The sequence below is a fragment of the Barbus barbus genome, assembly GCF_936440315.1.
Source record: "Barbus barbus genome assembly, chromosome: 36".
Taxonomy (NCBI): Eukaryota; Metazoa; Chordata; class Actinopteri; order Cypriniformes; family Cyprinidae; genus Barbus; species Barbus barbus.
In genome coordinates this window covers 4,487,231-4,500,755 of record NC_136714.1, presented here as the reverse complement: position 1 = coordinate 4,500,755, position 13,525 = coordinate 4,487,231, and the positions used below count along the sequence as shown (strand labels likewise).

Sequence of the window (13,525 nt, the reverse complement as noted above, 5' to 3'; positions counted from 1 at the left end):
TTACTGTTGATGGAGAAACAATAACAGCTAATGTTCATAAAACTCGTTACAATTAAGGAAGAAAACAAGATGCATTTTATAGGCGACCATATTGAAGCCATTTAAACAGTGAAACAAACTGACAAACTGTGCAGCTTACATGAAACCGTTAAAGCGTAAATATTCAAACAAACACAGAACTGCCTCAGATAAGTTTGGCCTAGTAGACTCACATACAAATGACAAAATTACAGATTTCTGTTCTATATACACTGTATACACAGTATGAATATACACTGTTGTGCGTGTATGTTTTTACACTGTATTTAGCTGTTAGACTAACAAAAGTTATTTAACAAAAGTATACGGAAGGCCAAAAATGCACATTGTTAAAAACAGCCACATACAGTATATATATATATATATATATATATCAGTTACTCCAGCGTTCGTGAGGCAGCTCGATTGCGCTTTGGTCTTACCTCATACCCCAACCCGATCAATGCTTACTTCTTCCTTGAGGTCAAAGGTCAGCTTAATTTCATGCTTTTTTTTTCTGTTGCTTTTTGTTTGTACTTCCTCGCTGGTGTTAAATCATCACGCACACCCACACAAACAAGAGGACACACTTGAAAGTGATTCTAAATCAAAGGCGAATTAAAAGAGAAAAATAGCTGATCTGGTGCACAGATGGATCTTACGAGAGGCGACCGACTCGTTCCAGTGAGGAAGGGAGAGGGAAACAGTATGTGCGTCCACAGAAGTTAAGTGCCACGATAGACATGGCATCAGAGTTGTAGGTGGCAACCAGTGACACTGAAAGGAAGACACAGATGGTAAATTTTATTATTTTATTTCTTTCACCCACTACTATGAGTATATCAGACGTTTCTCTGAGGCGCCGGGCAGAAAATCTTTGGAAACAGAAGCAAATGTAGAGAAATTCATGCCTTTGACTGTAAATCCTCAAACTTATAGCTGTGCTACAGGTAACCTTTAGCTTTTTGAACTAATCATGTACCTTACTCTTGAAAATGAACTCAAGTTGGCACCTTTAGGGGCATCACCGACGTTAAGCAACTGGCACACAAAGATGGCAGCTGGCATGGGTATTAGAAGTACCCAGAAGACAGCTGGCGATGCTAATCAGTCTCTGTTAGCAGAGGCCGCTAGCAAAGGCTATTTGCATAGAACACTAGCAAACCCTCAGAACTAATTGAATCAATACAGGCAAAGCCACGGACTGCCTCCCGCCAAGCTCTGGCTGGGCATTAATCAATGGCTACCTGGAAACTACAACTGAAGTCGGAATCCATAAATGGCTAAATCAGTCAACCACAACAAGAACATAAGTTGAGCATAAGGTCTTGCAGACGATGACACAAGAAAGTCTGTGCTTTTGGCCTGTGTTTAACACAAAAATACAGGTCGAGTTTTGTTTTCGATTTTTTTGTAGCACAATAAAGCTACAAAACAGAACACATTCTTTCATGAAACAGCTACATGAAGTACAGCAGAATTAAAAAGAAGGCAAGTCTATAGATGTATTGTTTTCTTACAACAATACACCTGATACCTGGAAGTCTGCTTATGTTGGTTCATATCCGGTTTAAACTGGTCTAGCTGATTTCCCACCCTGGTCAGCTGGTGTTCTGCTTGTTTAACTAGTCTCCTAGCCTTTTTTTATATATATATTAGTGCTGTGATGACCAAATTCTAGAGTATCATTTTAATATTGACCATAACATGAAAATAATTATTAGTATTAGCCAGAATTTTAAGGCAGCGGCTATTTGCACAAAGGGTAAATAGAGATAGAGTCTGATTACGCTAAGTGCAAATAGCAATAGATGCTATTCAATTAGATGTTATTTACACTAATTCAAATTATTAAATGGATGCCACCATATTGGGGCAATAAAGCCCTCCCTACACCTACCCTAACCCTTCCCCATACTTTATTTTCAACTTTTGATTATTTCCTTCATTTTAATTGAAAATAAATGCCTTTCCAATGTGATATAAGATCTTAAAAGGGAGGAAAAAAGTTCGGCAAGAGGCGGATTCGAACCCAGGTCGATCGCATCAAAAAGACGATACGCAATTTGCAATCTACGCCACTGAAGCTGTTGTTAGATGATCATCTTTTGTAGAGTTGACTATCCCAATCACATGTTGGTGGGATGAGTTAGTGCAAATAGCTTCTGCCAACAAGGCGGGATATTTTCTACTTAGTGTAAATAGCCACTCTGGAATTTTAATATCTCTCTACATCCCTATACCTGACAGCTAAGACCAGCAAACCACTTTAGTCTGGTTTAAGCTAGTTTTTTCAGCAGGGTTGTCTGTTTCTCTGTCTGTGTCGCTCTCTCTCATCCTGGTGTTTCTGTTGCACTGGACACCATAAACAGATCCCTGGGGACAAACTAATACATCTCATATAATTGACAGTGTAGGTTCTGTGTCACTTCCAAAACTGAATGTCAGCGGCGTGTGTTTGTTAGGAGGAAGTGCAAAGTGCCAATCGATAAACCATTGGAGCAACAGAGACAAATCCTGCCTATGGAACTGCCGTAACATTCACAAGAATCGCAGGGAAACAGATCTGAGACCGAAAGGCCAGGTTTTTTCCATTCTGTTCACAATTCCACTCACTTTATTTCATTTTAGAATTTTGAGATTGATATTTCCTATATTTGTTTTTCCCTTATGTAACATTGTAACATTATGTAACGTAACAGTGATGCCAAATCACTCTTTACTTAAAAAAAACATTCATAACCTATTTTACTTGAAAAATAAATAAATTTAAGAATTGATTAAAAAGTGGGTGGTTGGTTTGAAGGGTTTGAAAAATAATGTTTTAATTTAAAAATAATGTTTTTAATTAGATTTAAATTTAATTTAAATAAATAATGATAAATATGTTCCATGTTGATATTGCTTTCTGACATAGCTTAAAATTCTACCAGCATCCCATAAAACTGCACTATGGGGAGTATAGTAAAAAAACAGAATGGAAGTATCATTGGTGACTCAAAGCACAAGTTTTTTTTTACAATCGTTTTAACCAAATACTGCCTTCTAATAGCAAAGCGCTTTTTCTGCTAGCATTTCTGCTTGCTAGACAGGCAGTAATTGGTGATGTTAAAAATTCTGCAGGATCCACTGCTACCAACTTAATGCTTTATTGTCGGAAGGGACAAGCACCTCCAATTAGATTACAGGCAATTCCAGGTCAATGCAAGATCGGACTGCAGCCAGATATCACTGCAGCGGTCACAACGGCTAGTAGCGCTGTAGATGAATCACACACACACCGACACACACACTGCTAACAAGACCCCAAAGGACAACTTTTGAGGCTTTATTATATAACACAGCCTCAGTGAAAACAAGAGCACAATGGAAATACGCTATTAGTCAGCACAACAAGCAGAAAAAACACAAGAGTGGTTTTAGGTTTCTCAAAGTAATGAGAAAAACTGCTCTAGTCTAAAAAAAATGACACACTGCATGTTATATGTTTGTGTAGTTCTCTCGTGTAAAAAACCATTTCCTTCATTCTGTAAAGAAATAGTACTTAAAACCCAATTCAGCAGCACCTCCTCTACACCTGCTTCCAACATCTCTTTTACTACCAGTTGTTTTGTATCATAAAGATGCAACAATGGAAAGAAAAAAGTGTGTTAGAATAAGAGAGGGAGGAAAGACAAGAATAAGATTGTTCTCTATTGATCTTAAAGTGGTGTGGCTTGGAAAAAATAACTCATCTATAATAAGGAGGGAAGAATGAAGCAATAATTCAGAGGTATCGAACGCTCCACTGCCGTGGGTATTGATCCCCCAGAGCTCATACCTGAAGGGGGGAAATACATGCGCCCTCTGGGATGAAGGGGGAGGGAAGTGGTGACATTCCCTTGCTCATTACTGCAGTATTATAGCAGGAAAAGGAGAAGAGTTTTAGTTAAAGATGATCCATACAGTCGTAGTGCTGTCAAAGCCACGGACCTGCTTGTTCTAAGAATAGATTTGGTATTGTTATTGATTTGAGTGGATAACTTTCAATTTGATTCTGTTTTGTCTGATTCAGTTCGGATTTGATTCAAACGTTCTTGAAAAACATAATTTTAGTGAAAGACAACTTGTGCGTCATGGTTGCTAGAGCACTAGTCTCGCATAGCCAGACCTTCAGACTGACGGCTGAAGGTCTGGAATCTACGGCAGCTTTCATTGGCCAAGGCCCACCCATGAGGCCGTTTGACCGACATGTCAAACAACCAATCACAGTTCGTTTCGTTCAGCGTCATGTTTTGGGGCATGGAAATGTTGCCACAATAACAGACCGGTGTGTAAAACTCTCGGACATATTTTAAAGATTCTATGTCGCGAACTGAACTGAAAATCCAGCGTTTATTTATGTCGGTGTGTGTGATTCATCTACAGCGCTACTAGCCGTTGTGACCGCTGCAGAGATATCTGGCTGCAGTCCGATCTTGCAGTGACCTGGAATTGCCTGTAATCTAATTGGAGGTGCTCGTCCCTTCCGACAATAAAGCATTAAGTTGGTAGCAGTTTTTTTTTAATCCCTATTTTAAAATCCCCTTTCTCAAATCAGGCTGTTCTGAGATTCCTGTCAGAATGACGCAGTTCTGTATAGAACACGATAGTTGATTGACAAGCCGTCTTACCTTAGGCCCGCCCTGAGTGAGCTGAGAGCTGTCCGCCTTCAGTGCAGGGGAAGACAAGAACGTCTCCAATTAAGCGATAGAGGCGTTTTGTTGTTGGATGTAATAATGAATATAGCAGTCGTCATTTACTCCCGATATCTAAGCTGCTAAAGACGCAGAGGATTAACGTTACTTTAATTTTGAAGGGAATGTGATGATCCGCGATCTGCCTAAATGCATCTATGTTTGCCTGAATCATTCGTGATCCAGCTTTATCTACAAAAGAAGTGAGTATAAGGGTTTTTATGAATCTTTGCAAGTCGCCTTTCCTAATAATGTGCTAGTTAGCCAGTTTCGCGGCTGAAGTTTAGTATGCTCCATAGATATATATACCTAGATGCCTCATTATTGACTGTTTCTATGGGCTGCGAAACGTAAGCCATCCGCCATTTTTTGAACGGTCTGTGAAACTTTTAGCGCATTGACTGTGTGTGTCTACAACAGAAAGTTATACACTTGTATATCTTTGAATATTCATTGATTATTATGGTGAATGCGAGATGGCTGACGTGTCAACGTATCTGGAGCGGTCGAACAGGGAATCTACACATATCTATGGTCTGCTCGTCACTCCACAGAAGAGAGGGGTGGAGTCATCAGAGCTCATTAGCATTTAAAGCAACATGGACTATAACAGCATGCTGAAAACAGAGCTGATTTTGACAGGGTAAAGAAGGTGTTTTTTACACTACCATTGAGTATTTTAACCAAAGTATGTTATAGACTTTTCATTAAGACCCTAAAGAATCATATCAACTTGTGTAAAATGGGCATCCGATGACCCCTTTAAATAAAATTGATTTTGTTATGTATTTGATTAATTTACTCTGATTCGATAATGTCCACTCTGCTTTTATTTAGCTAGATTCAGTTTGTTTGAATTTAATTCAAGAACTGGTTTTAGAATAAAATCAATTATAGATCTGATTAATTTGATTTGACTCAACATTGAATTAGATTTTGTTTTGATTTGATTCAAACATTGGTTCTACAATAAAAATTGATTTGATTACATATTTGATTCTTTAATTCAGTTTGCTTTATTTGATGTGTTCAATTAGATTATATTTAGTATTTTATGTAAAGAATCTTATTAAACTAAACTTAAAGGCATAGTTCACCCAAAAATGAAAATTATGTCATGAATTACTCACCTACATGTGTTTTTACAAACCCGTAAGACCTTTGCACATCTTCGGAACACAAATTAAGATATTTGTGATGAAATCCAAGAGATTTCTGACCCTCCATAGACATCTTAATTTGTGCTCCGAAGATGAACAATTATGTTCATAATTGTTTGCGTTCGAAGGTGAGTAATTAATGACAGATTTTTCATTTCAGGGTGAACTGTCCCTTTAACATGGGAAATAAGGCAGCGACTCAATGGACAAACAAGCAATTCTCAATTCATTCACAAATCACTTTTAAGATCTATTGAATCTAATGAATCTATTGGATTTTATGTGGGTTTAGCTCGGCTGTAGAGCGAGTGTATGTGCAATTACGTACCAAACTACTACCCATCAAGCCACTTTACTATGCTCAAATTAAATGAGGACTTACCTCATGCTTCCCTGTCTCCTCTTTCCACACTATCCCTCTACTCACAACATTCCCTCCTCCAGGTCATTATAGTGAAATATGATGAGGCCTAGATCTGCCCTCATGAAATTTCAATAAGAATTGATCTCCGTGATTGCAAGAGATTCTTCTCAGAGAGCGAGGGATAGAAATAAGTGATACGCACAGGGGGTATATTTTCTCATTAATTTATTGTCAATGATGTTCTAGTCATATTAGTGTGACAGTATCAACCAATCGTTTTGTGCTGACAGCTCACAGATGTTGCGGCAGTGGTACTATTCATCGATCCTGCTTTTTCTTTATGGACATTAGTAGACAATGTTTGCACAGGCTCGTGATATTCTCTGTTTGGTTTGGTTAACATCCACATTTCTTATCAAATCCATTAATGTCTGATACATTAGACCAGGTAGAACTGTCATAGGCCTATGGATTTCCAGTATCATAACAATATATGATATATGCTTCAGCAGATGCGTTGGATTGTTTGCCATCACCATGCTAGCACGTTCAAACTGATAATTTTTACAACTCCCTTCTGAAACATTTTGGGCCGCTAAATTAGCTAGTAGCACAGTTAGATACTTCTGTCACTTAGGCTATTTTTGGGTATTTAACCGCTAAAGCTACCAAGGGAGAGCTATAAACCACCATCCCTGTGCAAATTGATGCCATGTGGTATTAATACGAGGAAAACAATAAAACAGTTTGAAGAAGTGGAGTTAGGCCAAACTATAAATACTTACCGTGTTATTAGCGCTTGTTTCACATGTAGTAAATACTGCACTCGGCTACAGTGAAAAGTTTGGCCAACAACAATCCCACTTCCCCATTTTGGGAAGATAACTTTTCGTACAGTAGAGATATTTAAATAGTTGAAGGGCTTCATTCTCTTTCTGAGAACTTCATTCTCTCGAGTTTGTCCCTTTTTAGACCCTTGAAGGATTATTTCCTCTGTAGAAATTGACTTTATATGTCTCAACGCCCTTGATATCTCTGTGTTCTTTTAAGTGAGGGCTAGAGGATGTGGTGACCAAATCAAAAAGTATATCAAATTGGAAACTCATATTCTCTTGAGGGACACAGTGACCCGCAGTATCAGCCTGTGTTGAAAGTGGATGAAAGGTTCTTTCATAAGAAACAGCTTCTTCAAAAACACAGTTTGGACTAGGGTTATTTTTCGAACGGGGTTTGGAATGTGACTCAATAAATACTGTGGTTTAAGCACGCACGATTGCCTATGTATGTATTTATTTATTTAGTGACAGTTTTTATTTATTACATGCATCACTTCATACATATCAGCATACAATTATTTTTATGTATTTATTTAAATATTTATTTATTTTAATGAGCAGGCACACAGGTTTGAAAGTCACACTTAAAAATGCATAATATTTATTTATTAATGCATAATTTGATGAAAAAGTGTTATAAAAAGTTGTATAATATAATATAATACAATATAATATGTTGTGACTGACGTCATTGTTGCTATTGTGTATTTAATTTATTACAAAATGTGGATATTATATTATATTATTCTTATCTACTGTGGCTGGTAGTTAATGTACATTAAATCACAAATGCATTGCTTGACATTTCTAAATCTTTTGGTGTAGTGGCCCACAAAAAGCATTTGAATATACAACAAATCACACTTTAAAATGCATGAATGACATTAGATTAGATGCAAAATATTATTTCATTGAGATTGGTACCAAGATAAATGTTATTCAATTCATTAGGACAATTCTTAGTGAAAAACAAATCCTAATGTTTTATCATTCCCCACACGTCTTGAGAACCCCTTTGTCCCCGCATCTCTCTCTCTCTCTTCCTCTCTGTCGACCTCTGGGTTTCTCGGTAAGTGAATGTTTTCCCCAGGCTGAATGAGAGGATTGGATACAATGTAGAAATCAATGGCAATAAGAGAGGAGTGAAGTACTCCTGACACATACAAGCATGTGAATGTGTTTGGGAGCACACCGACTCATCCATCTCCATATCACTTTATTAACAGATGCCCCGCACACAGAAATACACACACACGCCAGCTTTCTTTCTCCTTCATCCAGACAGGTTTTTTAGATTAATTAGATATTATCAACCAACATTTCCGAGGAACTGTATAATGAAAGGTAAATTACTGCTGTAAATAGCAGCTGTGAATAGCAGCATTTATGCGGTCATTAACCTATATGTTCTTAATTGCCAGGCACTAACTTCAATATAACTTAAACAGAATTTACAGTATCTTAACCATCTGCTCCAACCGACAGGAAAGTACCTACATTTCATGCCCCAGCAGCCCCCAACACTCCCTCACACTCAAACTGCCCAAACCACTCTCTCTTTCTCTCTTCCTCTTTTCTCTTTCTTCTCACACATCCATCCTTCAACAGCCTTGGGACCAGACGCTCATATGACATGTTATTTATGAACCTTTTGCAATACATACATATTTTGGGCTTAATCGGATGCCATTTTTGGATCCCATGAACACTGAACCACATGCTAACCAAAACACAGAGGACAGCGAACAACTTGGCACCTGTGAAACACAAGCTGTTATGAATATAAGACGACTCCTGTATTGTCTTTCATGTAATGTTCCACACTATGTTAAATGCTTTACACAATGAAAAAATACGTTTTGCTATTTATTATATTTAATCAAGAATTTAAGATATAATTTAATTAATAATAATATAATTTAATATTGTATTCATATAATATAGTAAATATTAATTAATATGATATGAATTAATGATAATTATTTTTTCCTTATTTTTTATAATTTATATATTTGAATTTATTTATTAAATGCCATCTTCATATTATAAAATGTGTTATAATATAATGTAATATAATATTTGTCTATATTTTATTATACTGTATTACATGTGTGTCTGAATAAAATAAATGTGTTTATTTATAATTTTTTTATATATATAAAAAAAAATACACACACACACACACACACACACACACACACACACACAGTATATATACAGTTAGAACTGTCTTGAATGCTAATGCCATTAGGAGTTTTTGTTTGGTCCCCTACTTTTAAGCAGGCTCTCAAAACTGTGGCACTTTACAAACAAAGTGCCATCATGAACAGATCTTCTACATTAATTTTCTGTCCATTACAGGAGCAATTGGTGTCAGATAGCGTGTTAATATCTCTCCTGTCCTCCATCTCATCCCTCGCTCAGATTGAGCGACAGACTTTCGTGTTTTTGACAGCATAAAGACTTTATGCAAAGTAATTTCTGTGTGAAACGTAAAACATAAATGTCCTGCGATTACACACTATACGCACTTGCTGCACTTAACATGGGCGTAAGAATCCCCAACAATTTTAAATGACTTCCATTAGAACTGTTGTATTTTTCTGAGGAGTTGGCGTGAATTTTGTGTATATTTAGAAGAAAAAAATAGATAATGCAACAACTAAATGTCCATGTTCAATTTTGTTCCAAAAATATGCAAAGCCTTTTATTCTTTGCAGCACATTAAAAGGATTTGTTTCTTTTGTTTGTGTCCACAGCTCTGAATGAACCCACCATAGACTACGGTTTTCAGCGGTTACAGAAGGTGATACCTCGGCATCCAGGAGACCCTGAACGCTTGCCAAAGGTACGAAATCGAATTTCCACTATTTCAAACTAAACAGAGTTAATAGGGTCAAAACGATTTAAAGAAGCATCAACAGAAATGTGCTTTTGAAATGGACTGAAGTGAACATGTCAAAATGTTTTTATTTTATGTATATTTATTTAATATATTATAATTATATATAGTTTATTTGAATCTCTATTTTATATATAAAATATATAACTGATTAATGTTTGGAGGCTTAATTGCATAACTCCGTTGAACTAACAGGTTTATCAATAATGCATGTTGTGTGGGCTGAATCATGAATCATACAGCTGTATGCATTTCATCTAACATTCCTCTATCACTATTTAGTGCTTCCAGATCATCTTTCCTTTATTTAGAAAGAGTGCAACAGCATTAGCTATAACATCAAAGTAATGAGTCACACTTATGAAGTCCGTCCTCTGTTATGTCATCATTGTCTTGGTGATGAAACTCATATGGTAATAATTCTGCTTGGATGAACATTAGAGTCTGTTGCAAAAGGACAGAAAGAGTTGCATCATGAAAAAAAAAATGGTCTGTTGCTGTTTTACTTCTACATGTATACAGAGCCATGTTTGCATATATTGTGTTTGTTGTTAATGGATCAGTGTAACAAGTACTCTATATAGTGCTTCATCAATTTTTCAGTTTGGGCCAATTTGGTCTTAATGAAACCGTGTTTTTAACTGTATAAATTCTCCAAATAAGCTGGCATCACAGAGGGAGGAGGTATTTGGTTTGCATTTGTTGTGCTGGAGCTCTAGAAATATGACATAAAACATTTTTTGTTCAATCATTGTGATTCACAGTTCAAATCTCAGTTATACCGAGACTAGGTCATGTGTCAGAAAACACTGGCTTAGATTTCGCCAAGTACAGCGTGTTCCTGGATCAACTTTCTTGTTGGTTCTGGAACAACATTCCTATCGACAAATTTTATTTTTATTTTTTAATGGTTTAGGGTTAGACCGCCGCTTAGGCCTGAGGTTTGGGACTAAAGCAACATTCTGGCATTTTGATTTAAGTCTTATAAGATAAGATAAGATAAGTTAAGTTAAGTTAAGTTAAGTTAAGTTAAGTTAAGTTAAGTTAAGATAAGATAAGATAAGATAAGTTAAGATAAGATAAGATAAGTTAAGTTAAGTTAAGTTAAGTTAAGTTAAGATCTTATCTTATCTTATCTTAACTTAACTTAACTTAACTTATCTTATCTTATCTTATCTTATCTTATCTTAACTTATCTTATCTTATCTTATCTTATCTTATCTTAACTTAACTTAACTTAACTTAACTTAACTTAACTTAACTTAACTTATCTTATCTTATCTTATCTTATCTTATCTTATAAGTTAAGTTAAGTTAAGTTAAGTTAAGTTAAGATAAGATAAGATAAGATAAGATAAGATAAGTTAAGTTAAGTTAAGTTAAGTTAAGATCTTATCTTATCTTATCTTAACTTAACTTAACTTATCTTATCTTATCTTATCTTAACTTATCTTATCTTATCTTATCTTATCTTATCTTAACTTAACTTAACTTAACTTAACTTATCTTATCTTATCTTATCTTATCTTATCTTATCTTATCTTATCTTATAAGTTAAGTTAAGTTAAGTTAAGTTAAGTTAAGTTAAGTTAAGATAAGATAAGATAAGATAAGATAAGATAAGATAAGATAAGTTAAGATAAGATAAGATAAGATAAGATAAGTTAAGTTAAGATAAGATAATTTATACATCAAAAATGTAATCAATGAATTAATAGCAAAATTTACTGAAAGAGTATTTAATGACAATATTATTATATATATAAGCAAATATTTACTCCGGTTATTTTCTTATAAGGGGGGAAGTCGTGGCCTAATGGTTAGAGAATTGGACTTGTAATCGAAAGGTTGCGGGTTCGAGTCCCCGGCCGGCAGGGATTGTAGGTGGGGGGAGTGAATGTCCAGCGCTCTCTCCACCCTCAATACCACGACTGAGGTGCCCTTGAGCAAGGCACCGAACCCCCAACTGCTCCCCGGGCGCCGCAGAATAAATGGCTGCCCACTGCTCCGGGTGTGTGTTCACGGTGTGTGTGTGTGCATTTGTTCACTACTCACTGTTGTGTGTGTGCACTTGGATGGGTTAAACGCAGAGCACCAATTTCGTGTATGGGTCACCATACTTGACAATACGTCACGACTTTTTTTTTTTTATGTTTTGACACTTTTATCCTTTAGGGAATAGAGAAATAATTGCAAGCCTTATGCATGTAAGTTTTTCCGTTTGTTTTTCCCTGTCCCCTTGATTATTATATTATATTATATTATATTATATTATTATTATATTTAGATTAGATTTTTTATGAGCTATTTGATTAATATTATATTATTTGGCAGCGGCTTTTTACGCTAAGTGAAAATAGCAGTATTTTCTTAGCGATATGTTATTTACTCTAAGTGCAAATAGCTTATTGATTCTATTTACACTATGTTAAAATAGCAGTATTTTCGCTATTTATACTACTTATTGCAAATAGTGGCAATTATCTGCACCTCAGTATTGTAATATATTATAAAACAGTATGTAATAATAACTTATTGAGTATAAATTATCATTTTATTTGAAATTATTAAATGGATGTCACCTTATAGGGACAATAAAGCCCTACACCTACACTAAACATACCCGATCTTATTTTCAACTTTGCGATTATTTCCTTCATTTTTACTGAAAATAAATGTCTTTCCGATGTGTTATGAGATTTGAAAAGGGAGAAAAAAAAATAGGCAAAAGGTGAATTCGAACACGGGTTGATCGCATCAAAAAGACTGTGATACGCACTTTACCATCTACGCCACTGAAGCTGTTGTTTGATGAACGTCTTTTGTAGGGTTGACTATCCCACATGGGATGAGTTAGTGTAAATAGCCTCTGCCAACAAGGCAGTCTATTTGCACTTAGTGTAAATAGACACTCCGATATTATTTTAATCTCTTGCTATTATATGTTGATGAGAATCAACCTGTCAGAGACATTCTCTAGACCAACACCTTTCTCTAGCTTTATAATCTGATTGTTTGATGGGAATATTATTCGAGAACCAGCAATGATGCTGTTTCAGAAAGATAGTTTGCAAAATCACGGAAACTTCAAAAGTTTCTACATTCATCTTCTGTTTGGAGCGTTTAGTGTATTTTGCTTGTTTATTTCACAGGTGTGTTTGTTTGGTCATGTGCTGTGAGCTTATTGTATATACATGTGAGTGTTTGTGTGTGTGTGTGTGTGGGTGAGTTTAAGAGCGCGGGCACCCAGAGGTGATCCATCATGGTGAAGTCAGCTGTTCAGTGGTGCCTCCCGGCAGGTCAGCGATCGAAGTCTCCGCTGGCCGGACTTTATTATTGCTCCAGCACCAGTAATTGAGTCACAGCAGTGGATGTGTGTGTGTGTGTTTGAAAGCAGGAAGAGAAATTATTCCAGCACACTGGCACCTCTGACATTCAGAACAGTGTTGAGCTCAATGAAGAGGTCGGACATATGGAGGAACAGAGAATCATACATAATCTCTCGCTCTCTCTCCATCTCTCTGGTCTTG

At 36.0% G+C, this 13,525-nt stretch overlaps 1 protein-coding gene across 3 annotated transcripts in view; it reads left to right on the top strand.

Moving 5' to 3' along the window:
* Positions 1-13,525, top strand: part of LOC306856158 (transcription factor COE1-A-like) — a gene marked incomplete at its 5' end in the record, with an annotated part of 126,601 nt that overhangs the window by 98,174 nt on the left and 14,902 nt on the right. For all 3 annotated transcript variants that reach the window (XM_079395209.1, XM_079395207.1, XM_079395208.1), the window contains one exon: positions 9,853-9,941. In XM_079395209.1, the coding sequence (XP_079251335.1) occupies positions 9,853-9,941 (89 nt within the window). The remainder of the gene's footprint in view (positions 1-9,852; positions 9,942-13,525) is intronic.